The sequence below is a fragment of the Muscardinus avellanarius genome (assembly GCF_963383645.1).
Source record: "Muscardinus avellanarius genome assembly, chromosome: 9".
Taxonomy (NCBI): domain Eukaryota; kingdom Metazoa; phylum Chordata; class Mammalia; order Rodentia; family Gliridae; genus Muscardinus; species Muscardinus avellanarius.
The window spans coordinates 125,897-153,386 of NC_137795.1; the positions used below are offsets into that span (position 1 = coordinate 125,897).

Genomic DNA, 27,490 nt, shown 5'->3' on the forward strand with positions numbered 1-27,490 from the left:
AGAAACCAGAGCAAGGGAGAGCAATTCTGTATGTCTAAGTGCCCCCAGTGGAAACCTCGGCATCATAAAAAAAATTAGCCTCCTGGAATGCTGGAATGAAGTTCAGGGCACTCAGAACAGCAAGAGAAGGGATGCCCGATGGGACTTCTGCTGAGACAAAAAGAAATTAGACTCTCTAATATGAAGTAACATCTCTAAGGCAACTTTGCAAACTAATGCTTTCTCCCCATTGAATTCCTCACAGCAAGTGATAACCACAAGAAAAAAGTGTTGTTAGAAATGTATTTCCTGCAGGGGGAAAATCAACCTAGAACAGCATAAAAGGTGTCACCTTGGCTCAACATACCTTCAGGGAATTACCTGTTCTGGAAAATCTTGTATCGAGCACTTTACCCAGAAGAAATGAAAGATAAATTGCATTGAAATGTATTTTTAAAATGAGATCTGTTATAGCTTATAGGTTTTAAAGTGTAATGTTATAGATGCTTCAGAAATAACCATTCAGTCTCACCATCTCACATCCCAGCATCTGAGACCCAAGCACCTTCCCTGTCCTGTGCAGCAGTGACACACAGTGATGTAGAGAAACCAAGAACCAGCAGGGTGCTCCCCAGGAGGTGGGCCTCCATGTGGCCTCAACCGCGGGGCTGTGGCCTGTCTGTGGGACCGGACAACCTCCATACAGAAAAGCAGCCCTGGAAAGACCAGCGCAAAGAGAACAGGACACGGCCAAGCAGTTTCTCCTCATCCCCATGGATAAAAATGCTCCCGTGCCCCAGATGGACGGCAGTAGGGAGGGTGCTGAGTACCCTGCACTCGGGGTGTGGAGACATCAGGCCAGGCCTGCCGATTGCCACAGTAAGGGCCCTCAGCACAGGGGCTTATGGTTATGCAGTTCTGTAGGAAGTATCACAGGCTGGGAATATACCAATGCTACTGCACGCTTCACTTCTAAAAAATAGATTTGTATTTGAGCCCTGCTCTTTTTTACCTATATAAAAGCTATGCTCAAGAAAGGATACCAGGTAATAAGAAATAAAAACAGAGAGAGAGAGCTGGTGGAAAATAAGCTGCTCCAACTCAAAGATAACACTGAGTGGCAGGTGCTGAGAAATAAACTTGCAAGCCACAGCCTCTTCCTGGAGCACTCAGGAGCTGTACTGTGGTAGTGTGGACAGGACAGGCTGCTAGGAAGAGTCAAATGTCCCATTTTCAGGAGTCAAATGCCCTCCTTCCCAGGAGGAACTGTGTCCCAGAAAACTTCCCCAGGGGAAGGAGCCTGCCAGGCAGAGGCCTGGGAAATGATGGGGAGTGACCATGGAGGGACTGGAGGGAGCCCAGTGGCTCAGGAGTGGGCCAGGAGGCACTACTGGTGAGAGGCACAGGAAATTCCAGGATTTATAAGTCATTGCCTTCAGGGAATTTACAACAAAGAAGTTCAAGCCAGGCAAGTATCTTGGAAATCTACTGTTCAAAGGTGGCTAAGAGGTTGGACCTTGCTTCTGTTTTTAAGCAGAAAAGTGACATGAAATCTTAGAAAGAGCGGAGTATTGTGAGAACTGGGTAGGAGAAAAAAAAGATTTTGTGTGGCTGAGTCTCAGGGCTGGTTTGCCTCAGGGGCCTAGGGCAATGCCCAGCTTGTCTTGGCTGCCCGGTGAGCACTGCCTGCTGCTATGTCTAGGCTGAGCTCCAGGATTCTAATTGTTGGAGTGACTTGGCTTTTTCATCTGTCAGTACTACACATCTGGGGCAGCTGGATCCTGGTCCTCACCACTGGGACAGAAGAGGTAGAAGGAAAACAAGCCAGCAAGTCTAAGCACTGTCTTTGTATTCTCTTCCTTCTCGCTCTTCATGCAAAAACATTCTCAAAGTCTGCAGCAAATAAGTGAATACATAAAGGGACAGATGAGCATGTAAGAGGGAGAATCTCCCAGATACCACACACCGGTTACAAAACAACTGGCCAAATAACAGCTTTCAAGGAACCACACATTGAAGAGGTAGTTGATATGCATTTCCACAAGAGACCATATCAAGAAAACGAGGTTTACGAGGGAAATTCATTAAACTGAGAAGAACCAAAGTATCTTATCTCCCTGCTACCCCATAACCATTTTTCTTCAACCTGACAGCTCTGTAATTAGAGTCCAAGTCCTTATGCTGCTGCTTCATGTTCCAGTGGGTTTTGTCTTTCTGCAGCTGCAAAGGCTTCCTGCCAGGTTCCCCGCAACCCGGGGCATTAAGGACTCTGCTTGTCAGAATGAAACCAAGAGCAGACACTGCCGGTTTCCCTGAGCTTCACAGATGGGCAGCCTCGCCCTCCCAGGCTGGTCTCCCCAGACAGGTAAGAATGACAAGGAAGGGAAATGTACATGCTGGGCAATTAAGAAATAATCTTTTTAGCGATTTAAACTTTCCCTGGGCATCTTCAAGGACTGGTCCAGGACCTCCGTGGATACCAAAGTCTATGGATGCCCAAGGCCCTGGTCCAGGACCTCTGTGGATGCCAAAGTCTATGGATGCTCAAGCCCCTTGTGAGGAGATAGAAAGGAAATAGGCAGATAGGGAAAAGGCCTTGGTAGAAAAAAGCTAATTTCCTGAGTTTCCTGAGGGGCGACAAATGCCCAAAACTCCAAAGGCTCAGGAGATAAGAAGGCCAGAGCTTCACAAAGCCATCCTGAGTTTCCTAATCAACAAACCCACCGAGCAAGTCTGGCATTCCTGAAAGGAGACCCTTCAAAGAACTTGCAAATGTCCTATGCAAATTCTCCTTGGAGTCACCACAACCACAAACGGACTTGCAAGCGGTCAGGCATCGGCCAGTCAGATGGCAAAAGCGGGGACTTCCCGCTCGGGACCCCCTCCCCTTTTGGGGAGCTGTTCTCTCTCTCGCAAGTCGTGTTGGCACTGAGAGAAGGCAGGGTGCTTCTGAAGGCACGTGGCTCGGGCAACTCTCGAGTAGTGACCTGAAGGCCTCTGCTGGACATCATGGCTGACCAGGCCCCTAGGGGTGACCTGTACCTCTTTTTTGGCAGATCGCGTGGACTCTGGGAGAAAGTAGTTTGCAACTGATGGGCACTTGGCTTGGGCGACACTCGGGTAGTGACCCTGAAGGCAGCTACTGGACCCCGGAGTTCCGACCGCCCCTATGGGGTGTTCGGCCACTTTTCTCTATTCCCTTCTGGCACATCGTGCGGACTCCGAAAGAAAGCAGCCTGCACCTGAAGGCAATTCGGCTTGGGCTACTCTCAAGTATTGTCCTGAAGGCAGCTGCTGGACCCAGAGTTCCAGCCCCTTTGGGGGTGTTCAGCCACCCTTGCCCCATTCCCTGCTGCTTCCAATAAACCTTTTACTCCCCTTCCTGAGGTCTGCGGATGTCATTCTTCGCTCTCCGTAGACAAGAACTCGCCAGGGTTTTCTCTCAAGAAACCCCCGTTTCACTTGTACAAAATGGCCTAGGATTTATACATAGCCTGCACACAGCCTCCAGGAGACTTTTAATCACCTCTGGACCACTTACAGTGACTAATGCAATGTAAATGCTGTGTAAATGGTCTTCCTTTGTTAAGAGAACAATGACTGCCGGGCGTGGTGGCGCAGGCTTGGGAGGCGGAGACAGGAGGATCCCTCTGGTTCTGAGCCAGGCTAGCTGGCTTAAGAGACCCTGTTTCCAAATAAAAAAATATAAATAGGTCTGGGAGTGTAGCCCGGAGGTAGAAGGGCTTCCAGGAACCCCAGTAGCACAAAAAGAGAGAGAGAGAGAGAGAGAGAGAGAGAGAGAGAGAACATTGACAAGGAAGAAGGTCTGTACATGTTTAATATAGGCATAATTCTGAAATATTTTTCCTAATATTTTTTTGAAGAAACCACAGATGTGAATAGCCAACTATATTATACACCATATACTAGAATATACAATGTCTCTGGTATAAGACAATTTATGTGTATTCCTGAGAAATCTCATACCTTACAAATTTCAATTCTAAAATAACAAGAGCTTTTAGGAAAAATTGATTTGAGAGCCGGCATGGTGGTCCCTTTCTGTAATTCCAGTACTTGAGAGGTTGAGCCGGGAGAATCTCAGGTTCAAGGCCAGCCCCAGCTACTTACAGAGATCCTTAGCAACTTAGCAATACCCTGTTTCAAAATGAAAAAAGGAATGGGGGTGAGCTAAGAGGTCAAATGTACCTGGATTCAATCCCTAGCAATAACAACAACAACGACTAAAAAAGAGAGAGAGAGAGAGAGAGAGAGAGAGAGAGAGAGAAAGAAAAAGAAAAAAAGAAAAGAAAAGAAAAGAAAAGAAAGAAAAAGAAAACTGATTTGGGGCAGTACCTGTGAAACTTCAAAACATAATAAAAAAAAAAAAAGTAACTGATCCTGGAGAAATAGTCTGGCTCTGTATATCTGAGGCTGAGGCATGATATATGAAAAATGCGTAAAAACAACATGGAGGACATGCAGCAATATTTTAATTAGCGTGAGCCTGGCAGACGTGGGGTAGGCACAGAGAGGCATGTGGCTCTGCACCTGTCTGGGCAGGGGCTTCAGGGAAGGACTGTACTTGTGATCACACACGCACGCTCACACGCACATGCACACACACATGCACACTCACATGCACATGCACACACACACGGGTGCTTTTGCTCAACTAAGGACTTTTTCTTCTGCTGCTGAAGGTCATTGAGTCTCTTCCTATTATCCTTGCTCTTTCTGTTTAAGAAAACTTATATAAACCTACAGGAGGCTTGCCTTCCAGACATCTTGCTCCTTTTACCAATCACTTAGGTGCTAATGTGCCCACACTGAGCCCTGGGGGCCTCTGCCCAAAGCCCTGGGGCGGCCTCCTGCTGCCAGAGGCCCGGACAGCCTGGACTGTCCCCATCCTAAAACACAGTCCTCTACCTACAAAGGAATAACTCATAGAGAAAGAAGTGACCAGAGAATCAAGTCAACACAAAGGAAAGATACTTACATATAATAGGTTGGGTAGAGTCCTTCAAAATACCAGCAATGTTTTTTGGCCTCTGTGCACTATAAATAGAAGCAAGAGAAAGAGTGTTAGTGTGAGGAACTTAACGTTGCTGCACATTCTCCTGACACAATGGGACAGGACCAAGGATATGGCTGAGAAACGTGGAAGGCTGGGGGCGGGGGCATGCTTAAGTTAGAGGGGGCACCCGACTTTCTCATGTTTATTTCCTTAAACATTTTTAAAGACAGAAAAATATAGGGAAGCATACATATCTCTACTACTTTTCAGACTTCCATATCTCTACACCAAGCCGACAGTTTCATTAAAAGTGGGTTTTTTAGTGATATACCCCCAACTCTTTTTATTTTGAAAACAGCATCTCACTAGTTGCTGAGGCTGGCCTTGAGCCTGCGATCCTCCTGTCTCAGCATCCCAAGTCCTGGGACTGCAGGTGTGTGCCACCACATCCAACTCTGCCTTTGCTTTTGAACGCCATCTCTCAGTTGTAGAGTTTCTAGTTCTTTGTGCTCTACAATATTCTGAAAGCCACACCGAAACCATCTGTCCCACGGTGGGGCCTTCTGCCTGGAAGCACACAGCCCCCCACCCATCAGGCCTAGCCAGACCCTCTCTCCCAGGTAGGCCTCTCGGGGCTGGGGGGTGGGCGCAGGGAAAGATAATGGAGCCTCCTCTGGGTGTCCCAGGACCTCTAACTCCTGATAGCAGAGGTGGGACGCCAAACCCAAAGGGCAGGCTGGGCAGGGGGCAACCCTGGTTGCTCAAGCAGGCCTGAGAACAGCCCACTCAGGGAGGGTTCCATCCAGAACCAGGCTCTCAGACATCACTCCACTCAAGCCATCTATTTTTGCAATCCACATCTTCCTACTTCCATGATCCAGTTTACTGGCACCTATGTGCAAATTGCCAAGCTCCCAGAGCAGGGGCACTGGCAGAAAGGTGCAGACAACACAAAGCTTCCTTTGCACCAGGGGCAGGCACGTCCACGGTGGTTCCCAGCCTGCCAGGTGCATGAGGGCGCCCTCTCCCACAGCCGGCCAGACAGCTATATGAAGGTGAAACAGACCCCAAATCCACAGACACATGCCAAGGGAGAGGTAGGCACAAATATCCCACGTCACGCTGGCCACATCAGGTGGCTTATGGAAACAACAGGAAGTGCTGAGGATTCTGGAGTGTGCTCTAAGGTCCTCAGAAAGCACACTCAAGCAGCCCAGGGTAGCCCAGCTTTATTAATGGAAAATGAGTTGAATTTAGCCTCAGTGAGCTCCTGTCCGGTTCAAGAAATGAGGATCAGAAGGCTGGAGAAATCAATTTCCTTTGGCAGGGAAGAACCATTTCAGGTCTATGCCCCAAATTACAATTCATTTCACCAGGGTCTTCTGTCATAAACGGTCCCAGGTCTTTTTCCAAGTGGCGCGTTAAATGGGTCTTCTTTGTTCTTCAGCACCACCAGAGACAGGCAAACTTTCTGGGAAGGTGATACTCAAGCTCCACTTAGTCAGGAAACAGGCTGCTCTGATAGCTGCTGGCCCCACAGGTTAGAGGAAGAGCAGAACTCGAGCCGGAAAGCCTCCCCTCCGGTGGCCCTGGCTGTTCCTGGCCAGGGCTCACAGAAACTCAGTCTGCAGAAGAAGAGCGAGGGCCCAGGTGTGTGGGTGCTGTGGGAAGCGGGCCTCTACCGCCATCTGCCCTGCAAGTCTCACCTGTAGAGTCCCCTACCCTGAAGCGGCCATCATGATACCCTCACCTCACATCTCCCCACTCTCAAGGAAAGTACTTTTTCTTGCAGACAAAGTACTTTTGCACTTTAGAATTCCCATCATCTCTGGTATATGTGACTCTTAGGAATACCATATTACAAATTTAAAACACAGAGCCCTTAGTGAGTATCTTGCCCAGAGTCAAAGTCTCTTTGGAGTAGAATTAACACCCCTCAGCCCGGCTTCTACTGGACTAACCGTTACCCTGCGAAAGTACTTTGCTCACTTCCTGCTCCCCACTGCTGTCCTGAGATTGACCACAGGGTGGTTGCAAGGACCCTTCAGGACCTGCAGAACGTGTGCCTGCTCCAGCTGTTAGGACTCCCCCAGCCTCCTCCTCTCAGCCTCCAGCGTCCTGCGCACAGGTGGCAGGCATGTTTGCGTGCATGCGTGCGTGTGATCATGCCTGCTCCAGGCACTCAGAGACACAGCTCCTGGTAAGGACATTTGAAAGTGCACGACGCACTGTATGCGCAGTAGCAAAAGCCTGGAAGTAATGCAAATGTCTAGTCCTATTCAAGGAGGGTTGGTAAGTGAACAGGTGCACCTACATAAAAGATTAATACATGGTCGACAAAAAGAAAGGTCTCAGAGGCCCAGGAGATGATTTCTAAGATATCAGGCTAAAGAAAGAAACGTTATGCCAAAGGTGCACCCAGCAGGCTATCCTTAATGGAAAAGAAAATTCATGCATTTGGCTTATTCTTTAAAAAGGAGTTTCAGAAGGTGTACAGTAAAAATTAATGAAAATGCTTACTCCGGAGGGATAGATCGGGGGAGTAGAAAAGATGCAGATGAGAATGAGATTCTTCTGAGGATATATATATTTTTAATAGTTTGACTTTTGAACTATTTTTTTTTTTTTGCACTCCTGGGGATTGAACAAATGGGTGTTCTATCTCCAAGCTCTATCCCCAGCCCTAGTTTTTGTTTTTTATTTTGAAACAGGATCTCACTAAGTTGTGGAGGGTCTCACTAAGTAGCTGAGGCTGGCCAAGAACCAAGTACTGGGATTACAAGTGTGCACCACCATGCCTGACTTATCTTTTCTTTCTTTCTTCTTTCTTTCTTTCTTTCTTTCTTTCTTTCTTTCTTTCTTTCTTTCTTTCTTTCTTTCTTTCTTTCTTTCTTTTCGGTATTGGGGATGGAAAGCAGGGGCAGCCTATCTCCAAGCTGCATCCCCAGCCCTAAAACAGGATCTCACTGAATTGCATAGGGTCTCACTAAGTAGCTGAGGCTGTCCACAAATTGTGATCCTCCTGTCTCAGCCTCCCAAATTATTATAAGCATGCACCACCAAAATAAGTTTAAAGTATATATAAGCTAAAAAGAAAAAAAAGGTCAATTTTAGGGTTCTTTGTCCATCTCCTAAAAGTCTACCTGTTTTACAAGGTACCACCATGGCTTCTGCAGGATTGACCATCCAACACAACAGAACATACATCTGTTAGGAGATACCAGCTGCTTTGCCATTACCCGATTGTAAATCCGCCCGGATCAGGACACTCTGCTAGGTTTTGGTCAAACAACAGGCCCTTCATAACTCCTAGTGTATATAACAGAAACAGGAAGAAGCATGGCCATCTATTTCTTTAAGAGGTTATAAAGAATAGTAACATATAATGTATAACTACTAACAACGAATCCAGGACCCTAAGGAAATGCCACTGTCGGGAACAACCGGACCAAAGGATCTGTGATTGGGGCTGGAAGGTCTGTGACACTCCTGCACTGGAGAAGAATCTGGTAGTTAATTCTTCAAGGACTAGGGTATCTACAGATGTAGTTAAGCCATCCTAAATATAGCTACCCATAATGAGCCAGGATCCAAATAAGCCCCAAAGAGCAAATCCTTGCTGACCTCCAAGAGTAATCCTCATGTCGACAACTCTCCCATATCTGTGCACAGAGCATGGGAGGACCCAGGATGCCACTACAAAATAAGACTTTTCAATCCCAGGTTACAAGAATAGCTGTATCACAGTAAGACATGGTTGCGTTTGTGACAGTGAAGCTTCTGCTGTGGGGATGCAGAGGGCAAAGAGTGGGTCTAAGAGATTCACAACAGTGTGGGCTTTATTTGAACTCCACCTTCCCTCCTTTTGTTCAATGTGGGAGGTGAGACAGGCCTTCAGATGAACGGAGGACAAACTAGCAAACACAGGCCCCCTTAGCGGAACTCATCCCAGACACCTAGAGAAAGGTGTCCTGCCCATAGCTTTAGCCACACTGTCCACATGGGCCAGAGGGCTACAATTTGCACTGAAATGGTGGGATGGCCCAGGAGGCTCAGTCACAGGACTCTGTCTCTATCAGAGACCCTAGCTTCCTGTCCATCAAAAGCTGAACCTGACACCCAGATTCCAGCCAGTTAGTCCAGCACTTTACACAAAAGGGCCTCTGGGTGCTGGTGGTGCTCAGGACCAGGGACAGAGACAGAGGGCAGCAGGGAGGCCTGCACTAGTCAAGACAGGAATTTATGCAGGGGCCACACTTCAATTAATAAACAGGGATGCTCGATGTTCCAGCTTTAAATTCCCATATTGAAATTTTTCCCTCAATTCCTTAATGCTGATTACTTAATCTCTGGGTTTATGGACATTGTTTTCCAAGAAGGCCTCCTTGGATTTTAGAGGTAGGAGTCGGAGGCTTCTCACAGCATAGTTTTTCAAAGAGACGGAAGTAGAAACACTTCAGATCCTCCATTGTCTTATAGAAGGAAACACATGGGCACTGCATGTGGTGCCTGGAAGCAAGGTCAGAGATGCACAGGACCTGGCAGTCTCTGAGAGGTTCTGGGGGGAACTGATTACAGGATATCAGCTAGCTTGGGCCGCACTCTCAGGACTTACTCAGAATGGAGTATCTTTGCTTTCTTTCCCTGCTTTCTTTTTCAACCAAGGAAATATATGGGTGTGGATTTCTTCAAGATCTCTAACTTAAGTTGGCAAAAAAAAATTTTTTTAAATGAGCTGAACACAGTGGTCCATGCCCATAATCCCAGTAATTGGGAAACTAAGACAGGGGTATTGCAGGTTGGAGGCCAGCTTCAGAAGCCTAGTGAAACCCTCAGTAACTTAGACCCTACCTCAAAATAAAAAATTAAAAGGTGCCAGGTGTTTTGATGCACACTTGTAATCCCAGTACTTGGGAGGCTGAGGCAGGAGGATAAAAGTTTGAGGCCAGCCTCAGCTACTTAGGCCCTTTGCAACTTAGTGAGACCCTGTTTAAAAATAATGAATAAAAAATAGGGCTGGGGATGTAGCTCAGAGGTAGAATGCCCCTGGGTTCCATCCCCAGTACTGTAAAATAGATAAAATAAATAAATACATAAAGCTGGGTGGGGCAGCATAGCTCAGAGGTACACTGTCCTTGATTTCAATCCCCAGTGCCCCCCACATACAAATACATAACACACATATAAGTTGAATGTGAACATGTAAAATGTTCATTTCATTAGTCAATTAGACTCATTCATATATTTAATTTCAGTGATGTAAAAATAAGCATATTCATAAGAAAAAGAATATAAAACCTTAAGTCTAAATTTATAGAATTATTTTTGGATGGTGTCATTACTTTAATATTACTGTCAATATAGCTCCCAGCTTAAGCTTCAGAAGTTGTGACCAAAGCCAAAGACTGGAATCCGCTAAAACCCCCCAAATACACTCAGGACCATGGACCACAGAGTCCTGAAAATCGTGCCATCTTTCAAGGCAATTATCAATATAAAAGTATAATTCACGAGAAGGTGATTCAAGGTCTAGACCAACTTGCTGAAGTTTAGTGTATTTAACAAAGTTGTCCCTTTTTTAGTGCATATTTGACAGTGTTTAGGAAATGATACAGCTGCACTCCTATCACCCCATCTGGTGTTAGGACATTTCCTTCTCCCTGAAAAGTTCCTCGTGTCATTCTGCAGTCAGTTCCAGCTCTTGTCCCATCCCTAGGCAACACCTTCCTGCGTTCTGTTTTTGTAGTTTTGCTTCTTCTACCCGGTTCAGTTCAGTGAACTCCTCCAAGCTGCAGTCTTCTTTGTAAGGACTACCCGCCTCGAGTTCTCTAACAGCGCTTCATTCTTTGTCAGTGCTGAACACTACTTCTCTGTAGGAGTACATCACATTTTGGTTTATCCACTTACCAGCTGAGAGACATCCGAGGTGTTTCTATGCTTTGGCTATTATAAATAGTGTTGCAATACAACATCTGTGTGCCTGTCCTTGTATGGACACATATCTTTATTTTTCGGGTAGACACTTAAGATGGCATTGCTGGTCCACCTAACTTCATATGCAAATTTTTTCTTTTTCTCCAAAGAAGTACAAGAGATGAGGCCCAGGTTGGCCTTTTAAAAAAAAATTTTTTTTTTTTTTTTTGCAGTACTGGGGATTGAACCCAAGGTTCAATTATTCTATCTCCCTACATTGCCAGCCCTATTTTTTATTCTTTATTTTGAAACAGGGTCTCACTAAGGTGCAGATGGCTTCACTAAGTAGCTGAGGCTGGCCTTAAACCTGTGATCTTCCTGTCTCAGCCTCGCAAGTACTGTATACACACACACACACACACACACACACACACACACACACACATCATATATGTATGTCCCAGACATATATGTATATACTTTTTTTATGTGGAAACAGGGTCTCTTAAGCCAGCGCAGCTGGCTTCAAACCTGCGCGATCCTCCTGTCTCCGCCTCCCAAGCGCGGGGATTACAAGCGTGTGCCACCACACCCGGCTCACAGTGGCTTGAACTAGCATGTCCCTGATGTTAAAAATGCAATCTTTTCATTCTAACTCAGTCAGAAGATAAAAATAGCAGCTGTCACATTCATTACCCACAGATGCTTTCCACATGAAATGTCTTTTGACATCCTAACCACCCTGGGAGGTAGGCTACATCTCTATTTACAAATGGACAAAGGTCTTGGAGATGTGAATTAATTTGTAAAGGTACCATCAAGGGCAAGCAAAAGTTGGAGTTTAGCTGGGCATAGTGGCACACGCTTGTAATCCCAGTAACTTGGGAGGCTGAGACAGGAGGATTGCAGGTTAACAGCCAGCCTATTACTTAGTGAGGCCTTCTGCAACTTAGACAGTTTAAAAAAAAAAAATAGGGCTGAGGGGTGCTGCTTGGAGGTAGAATGCCTCTGAGTTCAACCTCCAGTACTGCAAAAAAAAAAAAAAAAAAAAAAAAAGTTAGGACTTGACTTCAGTTCTGCTGGTTTAAAAAGGGGTTTTATCTGCTAAAAATACTCAAAGGTTCAACTTTAGGGCAAAGACCAATATGACATGAAATATATGGTCTTCAGCCAAAATGGTTTATGTGACAAATTTTCCAAATGCCACAAATATCATTCATTCAGAAGCTGATGACTGGGAGATGTAATTAGGGTGGTCTGAAAGCAGTGATAGCAGATGGAATAGCAGTGCTGCTGTTATTTACTGCGACAAATGAATATAATCAACCTTAATCATGGGCCCAATTCCAACAAAAGCACTGAACTGAGACCAAGCCCTCGGAAGCTCTACCTGAGGCGCATCCAGAAAACCCATTCTCTTACACATAGTGGCCCAGAGCGCAAGGGCTTTGGCATGGGGAGAGGTCCAGGGACCAGCTCTGAAGCATCTGACCTATAACCTGGGCACCTGCTTTGCAGAAGTCCTGGGGAGTGCCTAAGAGCAGCAAAGCAGGAAGCTTCTGCTTCCTGTGTTCCAGGACAGGATGCCTGAAGGAGACACTTTCCTCCCCGGCAGCTGCCATTTCCTTTCCCATCTAACTTGTATCTTAGAAGCAAAGTGCGTCCAATTCTCGGGTGACATATATATTCTTGGAAGTCTGTGTTCTCGCTTAAGGGAGTACTGGAAATCAAAAACAGCTGCGATTTGACTGCGGCACATCAAGGCTGAGCCAAGACTGAGTCAAGGAGGGTGCCATCCCTGCTTAGAGACAACTGATGCACCGGAGAGAGCATGTCTCACTCCCAGGTCTGAGAGCACTGAAGGGCCCCTGTCAGATCACTAGATGTCTGTGAGCTTTGAGTTCTTCCTCTATGGGATGAAGAGAAGTATTCCTTTCTTGCCTTGAGGTCGACCTTAAATAAAACATGCAAACCACCCCTGGCACACAACTGCTACAGGGACCTCAGGATGAGCTGGAATGTTCTCTACTGTGTGGGCTTATTCCTGAGACCATGGTCAAGTGAAATGCAACCAAAGATGCAGTTGAAATTCACTAATGTTTCTAAGGACAACGGGAACATTGAACTAAAATGAATTATTTTGACTTTTGTGCATGTGTGTGTGTAGTACTCGGGATTGAGCCCAGGAGCATTTTACCTCTGACCTACACCCCCAGTCATTTTTATTTTTTATTCTTATTTTTTATTTTTTTGTGGTGCTGGGGATTAACCCAGGGGCATTCTACCTCTGACCTATACCTCCAAGCCCTATTTTTTATTCTTTATTTTGAAGCAGGGTCTCACTAAGTTGCAGAGTGCCTCACTGAGTAGACGAGGCTGGCTGTGAACCTGTAATCCTCCTGTCCCAGCCTCCCAAGTACTAGGATTACAAGCTTGTGCCACCATACCTGGCTCCCAGTCCTTTCCATTTTTTATTCTGAGACAAGATCTCTTTAAGTTACTGTGAACTGGCCTTGAACCTGCAAGAGAGCCGCTAGCATAGTAATGGGACTATGGGGTAGAAATTGTTACTTGAAAAGCCTAAGGAATCCATTTCCCTTACAATGAACCTTGCCACGGTGGCTCATGGTACACCCAGTCACAACTTCTCTTCTAGGAAGGTACAGGAAACATGGCATATATCCCTTATCCTTTTTCACTACTACCACATTTCACATTCCTTCCATTCTTTTTTTTTTTTTTTTTTTTTGCGGGTCTGGGGATGTAACCCAGGGGCATTCGACCTCCGAGCTACACCCCCTGCCCTATTTTTTATTCTTTATTTTGAAACCGGGTCTCACTGAGTTGCAGAGGGCCTCACTAAGTAGCTGAGGCTGTCCGCGAACCGTGATCCTCCAGGTCTCAGCCTCCCGAATGCAGGGATTACAAGCGTGCGCCACCACGCCCGGCTACATTCCTTCCATTCTGATTGAATGTAGTGACTGAAGCCCGAGACCTGCCTCCAGGGTTCCAAACAAACCAGGTCTGACCACTGGTCCCAGGCAGAGAAGTTGATAGTGAAGCAAAGAAGTTGAACTTCAGCAAGATTGCCTTTCTACCTGCTTCATTTGGGGACGAGTGGCCAGACCTGATTTGTTAGGACACCAGGAGTTGGGCCTCTGGCCTAGGATGTCAGTAACAAGATTATCTAGAGTCAAAAGGCTATTTCCTTCGGCCTAGACTTTCTGTTTCCTATCATGGACTGATTTAATTTTGAATATCATGGGGCTAAGTTTTCATCAACAAAGTTGTGGGGGTGGGTAAGCAGAAGACAGTTCTATGTTGTCTCCATACACTACTGTTAAAAGTATAGTCACCTCTGAGCTGGGGAATTAGACACCCAGTGCATGTCTGAAACCAAGGGGAGCACCAAACCCTACATACAGTATGTTTGTCCTATATGTACAAACCTATGATAGAGTTTATAAACCAGGCACAGAAAAAGATTAACAAGTATCATAATAAGCAACTATAACTATATGCTGTAACAGGAGTGATGTGGATCACACACACACACACAAACCACCGCATTGTACTCTGCTGTACTTTCTATCTGCGGAAATAAACCCTTCCTCCTTGTAGTTGTTTATCTTGGACCTTCTGTAACAGTGATGGTGATCTGGCTGACGCTTCCTTCCTTATGTGCTCCTGCAGGGACGGGCTGCCCCCAGGCCCCAGGCAAACATGCGCTCTTGGCCTCTGTTCCCTCCCTCACAGTCTCACGGACTGGCTTCTGCTAGTTTCCTTGAGCTGTACACGCATTTTTGGAGCCTGAACAGCCAGCACACTCTGCACACCATGAAAGGTTGAGTGCGGTCTCACTGCAGACTCTTAGCAGGACCCTGGACACTGGCACACAAGTCTACCTGGGGATGTTTCCACTGAGAAGATCCAGAGGGCCCAGGCAGCAGATAACAGCACTCACAATACCAGCTTTGCCAGGTAGAGGCTCATAACTCAGACAGGCCAGCTTCACGACAATCACATGCAATACCCCAAATGTTGGGCCAGGCTTCAGCAAGTTCAGCTATTAGCCAACCAAGCACCTGAACAGGTGAAAATAACCCTTGTGTTCAGGGATGCGGGTAAGAAAGACACCAGCAGAGGAGAGTAACCACCCAGTACTGTCATGGACTCGGTCACAGAAACAAAACCCGTTTCACGGCGCAGACATAAGGACAACTCTGATGCTTGACCTCAACTGCAGACCCTGCTAGAATCACTAACATCTACCTCACCGAGGATGTGCCAAAGATTCAATGAGTTAATGTGCGTAAAAGCAGGAAAAACAGGTCTGCCTTCCCTTTCCCAGGGCAGAAGTGATTACCTTTTAACAGCCCTGCTTCTCCCCTTCAACAACTCCAAACCATTGAGGCAAAAATCTACATCTCAAGCCACCCCCAAAGTTCATTCTCCTAGGACCCACTTACTGAGAACCAGCAAGTACCGAATGCTGTGCAGGCCAGGCGGGACAGAGGCCGAGAGGACCCAGGCCACAGATCCTGCCCGATCGCTCATTCCTTTCCCAGCCAGGCACACACCAATGCTGCCTGCCTCACACACCAAGCGGCCTTCTGCTGCGAGGGAGGAGGAGGACTCTCCCTGCCTGTCTCTAGCCTGTCTCTGCCAAGTGTTTCTGGAATGTGAACACTGCAATCACTGGCAGATAGGATTGCTCGTGCCCTCTGCACTTTGGAAAGCTACTTGTTTTCTGCTTGGAAGTCTATTCTTCAACCAACTCACTGCTTTCTGCAACTCTCAAAGTCCAAGTAAGGACCTGGCCACAGTCCCTCTGGTCTCTGAAGCAATACAGAACTGCAAAGAGCAAGTCCAGTACCTTGTTAGGACTCATTTCTAAAGTGGTCAATATGATGAGGTCTTTTTTTTAACTTAATGCAGAAATATGGCCTGAGAACCCGAGCACAGAGCACACCTAGCCATGCACTAGAGCAGCCTCGGGTCCCCACAGTCTAGCTGAGCATTGCCATGAACTGTGACCCTCAGTTCACATTTGCAAGAGAGCACGAGACAGGTACTTACCTAAGAATTTCACAGGGCTTTGTATAAAACAGCAAAAAGTCGGAAATTACTTAGCTGTCCATTATAAGAGAGCTGATTAAAACGAATCATGAGCATTCATATAAAAGAGCAAAACACTTTATAACTCCAAGGGGAATGTACTGAGTTTGTGCTACTGACAAGGAAGTATCTCCATGCAACATCTCTCAAGAAAAAGGGAGAAACTAGATCCAGAGCATTGTGTATACTATGATTAAAGTGCATGTTAATGAAATATTTGAGTATACAAATAAGAAATGCAGCAGAACCTGCACAAATAAAAGATACACGAGGTGCCGGGCATGGTGGCGCACGCTTAGGAGGCAGAGACAGGAGGATCACGCAGGTTCGAAGCCAGCCATGCTGGCTTAAGAGATCCTGTTTCCAAGTAAAAAAATATAAAATAGGTCTGGGAGTGTAGCTCGGAGGTAGAAGGGCTTCCAGGAACCCCAGTACCACCAAAAAAAAAAAAAAAATACACAAGGAACCTAGCAGCAGCTGCTCTGCAGACAGAGCCTAGACTCAGGTACATTTAGGGAAGGTGTGGGACTCCTGAATTTTGTTCATTCATTTTTTAAAATTATGTACATGAATTTATTTTGTTAAAAAGACCATCAAATTGTTATGTGAGATCAACATAGATAAAACACTCAGATGATTTAAGAAGACTATTTCAATCCATAGTCACCTCATTCCAGCAAAGATGCAAACAGATCCCATTATCCCTCCCTCCCTCCCTCCCTCCCTCCCTCCCTCCCTCCCTCCCTCCCTCCCTCTCCCTGTTCCTAAAACAAAACTGATGGGCTCTGAAATGGCTAGATGTGAGCTGAAGGAAGGGAAACAAAGGCCTGAATAATTCACAACTGGATAATCAGGGCTGCAGGGTGGGAGGGAGGGAGGGAGGGAGGGAGGGAGGGAGCCACACTCCGCAGACTCTGATTGGATGAGTTTGTGTTTGCCCCATGGACTGAGGTCTGAGGGAGGAAGGCGCTGGAGCAGTCTGCCCTCCAACCAAGGACCAAGCACCAGGACAGTGGTGGCCTTGGATGGTGCCACACGGCTGCTGAGCCAATCATCCCCAGGGTGGGCGGGTGAGCACCTTCTGCACCCATATATTATATGTAAGGCATTCATGTCACACACACACACACACACACACACACACACACACACACACACACCATGCACGCTGCTCCCATCTACTGGAATAGCTAAAGAACCTTTTTGTGTGTGTGTGGTACTGGGGATTTTACTCAAGGGGTATTCCACCTCTGAGTTAAAACCCCCAGTCCGCCGGGCGTGGTGGCACACACTTGTAATCCCCGTGCTTGGGAGGCGGAGACAGGAGGATCGAGCTGGTTCGGAGCCAGCCTCACTGGCTTAAGAGACTCTGTTTCCACATAAAAAGGTTAAAAAATAGGTCTTGGAGTGTAGCCCGTGGGAGTGTATACCGGAGGTAGAAGGGCTTCCAGGAACCCCAGTACCACCAAAAAAAAAAAAAAAAAAAGAAAAGAAAAGAAAAGAAAAGAAGAAGCCGGGCGTGGTGGCGCACGCTTGTAATCCCCGCGCTTGGGAGGCAGAGACAGGAGGATCGCGCGGGTTCGAAGCCAGCCGCGCACGTTGGCTTAGGAGACCCTGTTTCCAAATATAAAAAAAAATGTAAAAATAGGTCTGGGAGTGTAGCCCGGAGGTAGAAGGGCTTCCAGGAACCCCAGTACCACAAAAAAAAAAAAAAAAAAAAAAGAAAGAAAAGAAGAAAAAAAAAAATCCCAGTCCTATTTTTTATTCTTTATTTTGAAAAATGGTCTCACTGCGTTGCCGAGGACCTCACAAGTAGCTGAGGCTGGTGGGAGCGTGCGATCCTCCTGTCTCAGCCTCTCAAGTACTGGGATTACAAGTGTGTGTCACCACCCCTGACTGAAAAGAGCACTCCTGAAGTTCCTGAAGTAACACAAGTGCTTCCCAACTTACTGATGCTTTAGAATTTAGCTCTCATTTTCCCAAAGAAATGTTAGTATACACTTTTAGATACCCAACAAATTTCTGTTTAGCTCATAACATAAAAACTCTCATCTTGGCCTTGTGTTTGGCCAAGAACTGTCTGCTGGGACCGGTGTCTGTACATATCCCCAGCTACTGCTGCCCTGCAGGGAGCCCCCTGGCCAGCAGCTGATGTTGTCCAATTGTCCTTGGCCTCAGGTGACCTGATTCCGGATCCCACCTGCTGCCCAGCCCCAACCCTCCAGACCACCATGAGTGCCGTCCACTGGTGCTGGACACCACAAAGCACTGGACTTTGGGCTGCTCTGCAGCGCTGTCTGGTCCTCACTGAATTGAGACAGTCGCGTGGGGAGTGGGCTGTGAATTCACTGCCACCACACCCTCGGGACGGAGGGGAGCCCATCGCTTATGGCTTTGTCCTATTTTATAGACAGCTTTTAAAAGAGTCTGAGTAGGCTTACAGATATAATTATCAATTAAAAATACAAGGAAAAAGACACGACACCCAACACAAAAGAAAAAACAAACCAGACAACTTCAAAACATCAAAAGAGGACTAGGGTGTATAGCTCGGTGCTGGGGCTGCCGCTCAGCCTGCATGAAGCCCTGGGTGCCATCCCTAACACCACAAAAAGAAAGGGAAGGGAAGGAAAGAAAAACGTAAACAGTCTACCTACAGGAAAAAGTATTTGCCAGTCAGATAGCTAATAAGGGACTTCTTTAAAGAAGTCTTACCAATCCCAGCATTCTGGAGGCTGAGACAGGAGGACAGCAGGTTTGTTGTCAGCCTCAGGTACTTAGTGAGGTCCTTGCAACTCAGTGAGACCCTGTTTCAAAATAAAGAATAAAAAATAGGGCTAGGGGTGTAGCTTAGAGGTAGAATGCCCCTGGGTTCCATCCCCAGTGCACCCCCACCTCACAAAGAAGTCTTACCATTCAATAATAAAAATAGAACCCATTAAAACAAACAAAGAAGTGCATGCTAGTGGGTTAGAGCTTTCTTTAGAAAGAACTACACATTCTAAAATTAAATTGTGGCTGGGTGTGGCAGCATGTGCCTGCAATTCCAGTACTTGGAAGACTGAGACGGTAGGATTGCAGTTTCAAGGTCAGCCTCAGTAATTTAGCTGAGATCTTTAGCCAATTTAGTGAGACTCTGTTTCAAAATAAAAAGGGCTATTAGTATAGCTCAGAGAGTTCACTCCCCAGTGCCAAAACAACAAATAAATAAAATTAAACTGTAGTGATGGCTGCATGGTCATGTGAATATACTCAAAAGTATTATATTGTATACTTTAAGTGGGTAAAGAGATAATGTGTGAGTCATATCTCAATGAAGTAGTTTTATATATATATATATATATATATATATATATATATATATATATATATATCCAGCATGTGTTCTTTGGCATCAATTTATAAAATACGCTTTTTAAAAAGAGTGGCAGCTGACCAAACAGGAAACAAAGAGAGGAGAATGATCAAACTGGAAAGAGTAAACACTTACAAAGGGCTGTCTGCGGAGCTGGGAGGTGGGCTGGTGGACGAAGGGGATGCCCGGCTAGGGCCGACAAACAGGAGTCACCTGTAGTCACCACAGCTACAGCACAAGTCCTGTCCTTCACAGGATGGAAAGTGAGAAAGGACCTACACCCTTTGCGAAGGGGGTTCCCTCTGGGTCTTCCCAAAGAGAGTGTGGCCCCAAGGCCTGGAGGAGGGGATTCCAGAACTGGCTGAGAAAGCCTGACATTTAACACTGGAAAGTTAGGTTGAAGGGTTTGGGACAGTTAGTGAAGACTGTGGAAAGTCAGACAAACATGTGAAATGAACCAGGTTAATAAAAACAGGAGGTCACTGGAACTCAAGAGAAAACAAAAGGTTGTACAATAAAAGAAGTTTTAGTATTTTACACAGCTTGGCAGCAAAATTTAAGCAGTCATAATAATGAGAATACTGGGCATGGATTTAACGAAATACCATCTATGTAGATAAATGTGTATGTACACGTATAATGTTAAATTTTTATTGTATATGCTCTAATGTAACCAAATATGCCAAAAGAGGAAGAGAGATTAAAGAGATAATAGCTAATGCTGTTGAATTAAGAGCCACAAGCACAGGTGCATGATCTCAGAATTTGGAGGTAAATATTAGAAGAACCAGCTAAAAGAACTGAAAGTAGTTGCCTCTGAGAACCACAGCACAATGGCTAGGCACAGAGAGAGGAAGAACTGCTTTTACACCTCAGTAGTATCAAACTTTTCAACACAGGTGTGTGCATTAGTTAAGTCGTTTTTGGGTTGTTTTTTTTTTTTTTTAATGAATCTAACTTGTTACAGCAAACGTCACTGGTAGACAACATGGCCTGGCACCTGGTGAGGCCCTCCTGGACTCTTTCATTAGGAGGCTCACCCGTTACATTGCAGCACCCAGATCCCCCAACAGGAGAGAAGGCGCTGCGTGCTCCCAGTGGCCCCAACCCAGCACAGCAGCACAAGATGGACGGCGACAGCTACAGCGGGCAGCTGAGAAGGGGAAGTGCACTCCGGCCTCCCTTTCTGGCCCGGTGAGCATAGCTGAACTGGCCTTAAGATAAACACAGGTGTGCTTACACCGCCATGAGCCCGGAAGACCAACAGTTGTGACTGCCATTGAAGCCTCAGCGTGTGGGCCAGACTGGCCCGACAGGCTCAAGGGGTAGCCAGGCTGAACTTCACCTGTGCTCAGGCTGTCTGAGGCTCCTACCCCCAGGGCCACAGCTGGCCACAGCTGCATTTGATCTCGGGGGCAGGGCCTCTAAGCTGACAGAAGTGTCCGGTGTCTTGTGTTTACACAGTGGCTGTGCTGAGGACTGTTGACACCTGACAGGGTGATGGGGAAGTAACTCTATAGGCACAGTGACAGGTGCCTGATACCACAGCAGCAGCTACTCCAAGGCTTGTCCAAGGATGCTGAGTCCCACTTGGGTGCAATTCCACCTTACCCTCACTAACTCCAGCTAACGAAGATTGCAAAACTGGTACAGAAATCACTAGAACACCTAAGGTTCTGCAATGGCCGTTGCTAAGATTGCAAGCTTCCAAGCATCTTTGACAGCTGCAGAACTTCTGCCGAAGTTGATGATGGTGCTCTGCGTGGTGATTTGGTAATGTGGTGGAGGTGGGAATCCTCGACCCTACAAAAGCTGGATTTGCTCCAGCACCTGCTGCTGGGGTGGCCTCTGTCAGCCCCAGCAGATGCTATAGTCACAGAGGACCTGGAATGGGTGGCCTGGGAGGTGGCATGTTCCAATTCCTAGAACAGCACTTTTCCATTACCAACCACTGTGCCAGCGTTTTAAGACAGAGCTCCTCAATTCAGAGAAGTCAGATGAAAAAAATGGCCAAAGACAAGCCAGACCTCTGAGGAAACTACTGTAACCTGTGGTTAGTGGCTTCACAGGACAGCGTATAATGGTGTACTGACCTCATTGCCCATGGGCACAGATAATTTCTTTTGTACCTTTTAAAACAAACAGACAGCTGGGCATGATGGCACATGCCTGTAATCTCAGTACTTGGGAGGCTGAGATGGGAGGACTGCAGGTTCAAGGACAGGCACAGCAAGTAGTGAGCGTCTCATCAACCTAGTGAGACCCTGTTTAAAAATAAATAAATCAAAATTGGGCTGGGGGCCGGGCGTGGTGGCTCACGCTTGTAATCCCCACGCTTGGGAGGCAGAGACAGGAGGATCACGCAGGTTGGAAGCCAGCCACGCTGACTTAAGAGACCATTTCCAAATAAAAATATAAAATAGGTCTGGGAGTGTAGCCCGGAGGTAGAAGGGTTTCCAGGAACCCAGTACCACCAAAAAAAAAAAAAAAAAATTTGGGCTGGGGGTGTAGCTCCCTTGGTTCAGTCCCCAGTATCACCAAAAATAAAATAAAATACAAAAAGATAACACCTATACATCCCTGATACTGGGTGCAATAGCCAGTTTTAAATCACTGAGATACTTTCTCTACCTTTCTGTTTAAATAAAGATTTTAGAGCCAAGCATGGTGGCACATGCCTGTCATCCCAATACTTGGGAGACTAAGTAAGATCGCAGGTTTGAGGTCAGTCTTAGCAACTCAGGGAGGCCCTGTTTCAAAAAAATTAAAAAACAAAATAGGGTAATTTTATGACCGCTGTATGAAAAACTGCAGAGAAAATGGCTAGAAAAAAAACATTACGAAATACTGAAGGCTATATTGGAGTGGTGAATTACGAGTGGTGAATTTCTCGACTTTTTCAATTATCTTATACTTAGAATGATACATTTATTTCATAACAAGTAAACAATAAATTAACATTGAAATTTTAAAGCCGGAGATAATACTGGCTTGAAGATCTCAGGGTAGGCCTCTTGGAAAAGAGACATTTGAAACAGGAATTAAGGGAAAGGGTGAGTGTTGTGTGCATGCATGCACACCCATCTTGTGCTCCATTAAGATGTATGCCAGCAATGTGCCAACAGAAAAATAAAATAATAAATAAAAGATGGGGAGAAGGCCCTCTGCAAGGAGGAGCCACAGGATGGAGAAAGGGGGCAGAGAACAAGAAGAAAGCAAGGTGCACCTCCTGGTCCAGTGCGGGGGAAGCACAGGGCAGGGAGCCACAGTCCACCCAGCCTGATTGCCTCTCAACCTCGCCCTTCCAAGAGCACTGCAGGAAGGCTCTCTGGCAGCCTCCACCACTAAGATTAGCAGCCTTTCACAGGAAATACGCCCTATTTGCCAAGCTTGCTGCAGTCTGATCACTTGTAGAGTATGTGCAAATTTTCATTTTGATCAAAGTAACACCCTGGGTATTAATTCAGAGCTCCCAGGGCAGCATGCACTCATCACCCCCTGGGTGGAAATCGCCCCAAATGTGCTCCGTGCTAAATCTGCTAAATCGGCTTCCAAGTGCTGCCCAAGCACACCTCAAAGCCAATTCTCCCATCTGCAGTGAACCTGATAATGCAGAGCAGGGAGAAAGGAGGCCTTGTTCTCTTCCACCAACAGAAAAAGACACAGAGGCGAGATGGAGGCAACAGTGAGCTGTCATGGCAGCAGCGGAAGAAGAGCGCCTGCCCTTCCCTCTGCGTACAGGAAGGCACACAGAAACACCAAACCTCGAAATAGGAAGTTAAAGTTGAAGCAGAAGAAAGAGCATAGCACAAGCACAGAGGCTGAAGTTCGTGGTCCAGTGGGGCCCTTGGAAAGGAGGAGGGGGCCTGCGGGAGTCCAGGCCTGAGCCTATGCTGGCATCAGTACAACTTGTGAGGTGTGTGTCAGTCGGCTTTTTGTTGCGGTGACAAAAATACCAGATATAAACAGCTTAAAAGAAGAAAGGTTTATTTTGGTTCATGATTATGGAGGATCAGTCTACTGTCAGCCAGCTCCAAGGCAGAATATCATGGTACAGGGTGTGGTGGAAGAGAGATGCCAAGCTCATGGCAGCTAAGAAGTAGAGAGGAAGGAGTCGGAGGTAGACAGAGTCCTCAAGGGACCTAGCCCCTCCAACTACGGTCCACCTCGTCAGTTTCCACTGTCCCCCATGGCCAGATGAACCCACTAATGTGGCCAGCATCCTCACAATCCAATCACTTCCCCAAAGCAGAGCATACCTCTGAACCAACACTCCACACACGAGCCTCTGGGGACGTCCAGAGTGGGGACATCCAGAGTGGAGCCGTAAAGGGCCAAGGCGGCCTGCAGAAGGGCTGGGTGAGGATGGACTCGGCAACTCTGGGGATCAGCAAGGGCAGGAGAGGAAGAACAAGTTAGCTGCTCAAGCATCCCCTCTCAGGAGTCTCTCCTGGTCTCAAGGGGCTGTTGTCTTCACACTGTTGCAAGGACTCATGAGGTAACAGACATCTTCCATCCCTATCCTAAACTACACGGCTGCTCCTCTTGGAAAGGAAAGGACGTGTGTTCAGGACAGCAGCCTCCACATATTGGATATCCGTTCTGTCAGAACTTCACACCTTCGCAGCTCCAAGCTCACACACCCCTGCATGGCAGGTACCATCCCCAGTGTTACAAATTAAGTCCAGAGAAAGCTAGGTGGTCCATGCCCCAAGAGCTGGGAGTGGGTCTGTGTAGCTCCAAAGCCACCCTTTTCCTACCACTCTGCAGTACACGGCCTCCCTCCCACTCCGAAGGCAGGTGTCTGACCTGAGGTCAGCACGAAATGTTCTCCGAAGCTAAAGGCAAAACTGGATCCACCACAGCCTCCCTCCCAGAGGCCACCCAGTGGCTGTGCCATCGACCTGCCAACCCCGGGAGGTGACAGAGCATGACACAAATCAGCCAGGATTTACTAGGCAGGACCATAGGACCCAAAGGAAAAGTCACCCACGGTGCTGGGTGCCAGCGTCCACATGAGTCAAACACCCAAGGGAAGAAAGAGGAGCAGCCACATTGGCCCCTCTCACTGCTCTGCTGCCACTTTCTGCCTGGGCTTCAATGTTGCTGCTTCAGCAAAAATGACAAATGTTTGACAACATAATTACAGCTGCCAATCTTTCTAAAATAAATAAACTTGGAAACATCCAGAGTAGCAGTGAAGACTCAAGGGAATGGGTGGGAAGGAGCCACAGTTCATCTGCTAGAATGGCTATTCTTAATTTTTTGTGTGTGGCACTGAGTATTGAGCCCGGGGCATTCTACCTTTGAGCTACACCCCCAGCCCCATTTTATATATTTTGAAATGGGTCCCACTACGTTGCAGAAGGCCTCACTATGCAAGCTGCTGAGGCTAGCCGTGAACCTGTGATCCTCCTGTCTCGGCCTCCTAAGCACTGGGATTACAGGTGTGCGCCACATGCCTGGCTCTATTTTTAAACTTTGGATTCATGGATTTTGTTTTTCAAGAACAAAGACTTTTCCATACAGTCCTTGGCCATCAATTCTACAACCTATAAGAACTTTACTGGGGAAGTTTCCATTTCTGCTTTTGCAGCTCTTGAGAGGCGTCACCACGGACGCTCTGTAAGAGGTTAGCTTCCCAAGGTGAGAGGACAGGGCATAGTCTGGGGAGCCCTGGATGCTTTTTGGATGGAGACCCAGTTCTGACTCACTGACTGCATTACAGACAGAGACCTAAACACTGACTGGTTACAGACAGAGACCTAGCGTCAGAGTTAGGGTTTAAATATTTCCCTGAGATAAACCAGTAAGATGAGGTAGAGTTACTTTTGAGCCCAAACCCTAAAACATGCATCTATCCTGAACTCCAACCACTACCACCACACAGGAGGGTCAGAGGTTTGAGGCCGGCCTCAGCAATACAGCAAGACCATTTCCAATTAAAAAAAATTAAAAAAAAAAAAAAAACTATAGCCTGGCGTGGTGGTGCACACCTGTAATCCCCGTGCTTGGGAGGTGGAGACAGGAGGATTGCGTTGGTTTGAAGCCAGTCTCGCTGGCTTAAGAGACCCTGTTTCCAGATAAAAATATAAAAAAGGTCTGGGAGTGTAGCCGGAGGTAGAAGGGTTTCCAGAAACCCCAGTACCACCAAAAAAAAAAAAAAAAAAAAACTATAAAATAGGGCTGGGGGTGTGGCTCAGAGGTAGATTGCTCCTGGGTTCAATCCCCAGTAACACACACACACACACACACACACACACACACACACACACACAGACAAGAAATAAAAGAAAAAGAAGCCCATCTGCTGCTAAAGTTACACAGAGAAATACACTTCCAAAAAGAAGCCAGTCTTAAAATAAATTGCAATCTGTGGATTTTGGAGAAGTAGTAGAAATAAAGGGAAAGAAAAAAGAAAAGAGAGAGGAGCTGGGGATGGGAGGCAGGGCGCCGGACGGCGAGGGGAGATGTTGGGGGTAGCTGCTGCTCACGGGCCTGCGAAAGCCCCAGGCCCTGGAATCATGCAGTGTGGGAGCTAACCGCTGTGTATCACTTCCCCACCGTGAAGACTCAAAGAACAGCTCCTGCCATGTCTTTTCACTGCACAGTGACTTTGGAAGCCACTAACTCCTAAGCCTCAGGCTGCCCCTCTGTGCTGAGCGGCCATACTCGCCCTGAGTTACCGTGAGGGACTCAGGTGGCCCGCACACCTCAGTGTGGGCAAAGGCCAGGTCTCAGGAGAGCCGCGCCGCTTGGGCCCAGTGCTCTGGAGGGCCCTGCCGCTGAGCATGATGTGCTGAGTCTCACGTCCCTGCCCATGCCGCATCACTGTTCAGTGTGACCATGGCAGTGAAGTGTTCTGACACCAGCAGCCTGCCCTTGGCTAGAAACCAAATTCACTCCCATGACTTCTGCCCGGCTTTAAAAGGTGAAGACCTTTCAAGGACTGACATACGATAGACGCCACTTTACTGTAGGATTCACTTCCATGGGCTCTCCTAATGAATCAAAACAGAGTGGATAAACATAAGCTAACAGATAATCCCCCCAAGAAAGAGCCTACAACACAGAACTCACCTGATTTGTCCTCAGATGTTTTCCCTCCCTCATACTGTAGAGTTTGGGTGCCAAGAACACCTCAGACTTCCTCATACTGTGTGGATTCTGTGCCAGGAGCACCTTGCTATCCTAAGCAAGGGACCAAGTGCTCACGTTCAGTAATAGAAAGCCACTGTGCTCACCAGTGGCCTCTGGGGTTGATTCTGGACTGTCCTCTCCCAAATGGCCACAAAGGCAGATCACTCCAAGGCCACAAAGACCACTTCAAGATCACAGTGACCACTCCAAGGCCACAGTGAGCCAGGCTGGTTTTAGAGCCATCTTGCAGTCCACAAATCTATCCATCCACTTCTGGATTCCATGAGCCACGATTCTCATCTCCTGAGTTTCCAGCATCCAGCTTACCATAGACACATCGCTTAGAGTCACCTGTCTGATGCTCTCTGTGTCTCTCTGCCGAAAGCCTAACACATCAACTGTCGGCAGGAACCTCTAGCAGCTCCTATGCCTCAGCTTGCTTGCCTGTGAGGCGGATTTGACCTCTGAACCTGCAAGGTGAGCAAACCTCTTTCCTTTACAAGCTACAGCCTCCACTAGGCCAGCACAATAGAGGGAAGTGAACGGATGCAAGGGGCTATAGAGATTAAACACGAAGAGCTTCGGACGGCACCTGCCACACAGCAAGCACACACTAGGTGCCAATTATCACGGCGTCCTCATCCTTTGGAGAAATAAAATAGCGCTGGAGTCTCAAGAAATGCTCAGGTGGAATGAGAGGGTTCCCCAAACAGGATAGGACTTAAAAAGCACCATATGCTGCCTAGAAGGATTCTACACCTGGTGATATCTGAGTTGCTGCCTTGGTTTTCAATATGAAAATGCTGACCCCTAGGATCTACCTAAATACCACCCATCCAAAAAAGGGTCATTTGGGAGGTGTTGGGGAGGGAGAACGGTAACTCAAGGGCTACTGCCCAGCCACACTGGGCAACACACACCACGGCCGCTGACTTCTCTGCATTCTGGGAGGATCTGCTCCACCACAG

General features: G+C 47.0%; 1 protein-coding gene across 2 annotated transcripts in view; it reads right to left on the reverse strand.

The window, feature by feature from the left end:
- The window catches only part of VOPP1 (VOPP1 WW domain binding protein), a gene marked incomplete at both ends in the record, with an annotated part of 56,949 nt that overhangs the window by 16,549 nt on the left and 12,910 nt on the right, over positions 1–27,490 (reverse strand). Inside the window, one exon of one of the 2 annotated variants that reach the window (XM_080700813.1) lies at positions 4,979–5,037. In XM_080700813.1, coding sequence (XP_080556939.1) covers positions 4,979–5,037 — 59 coding nt within the window. Of the gene's footprint in view, positions 1–4,978; positions 5,038–27,490 lie in introns of those variants that run through there. The other variant, XM_080700814.1, reaches the window with a different exon arrangement.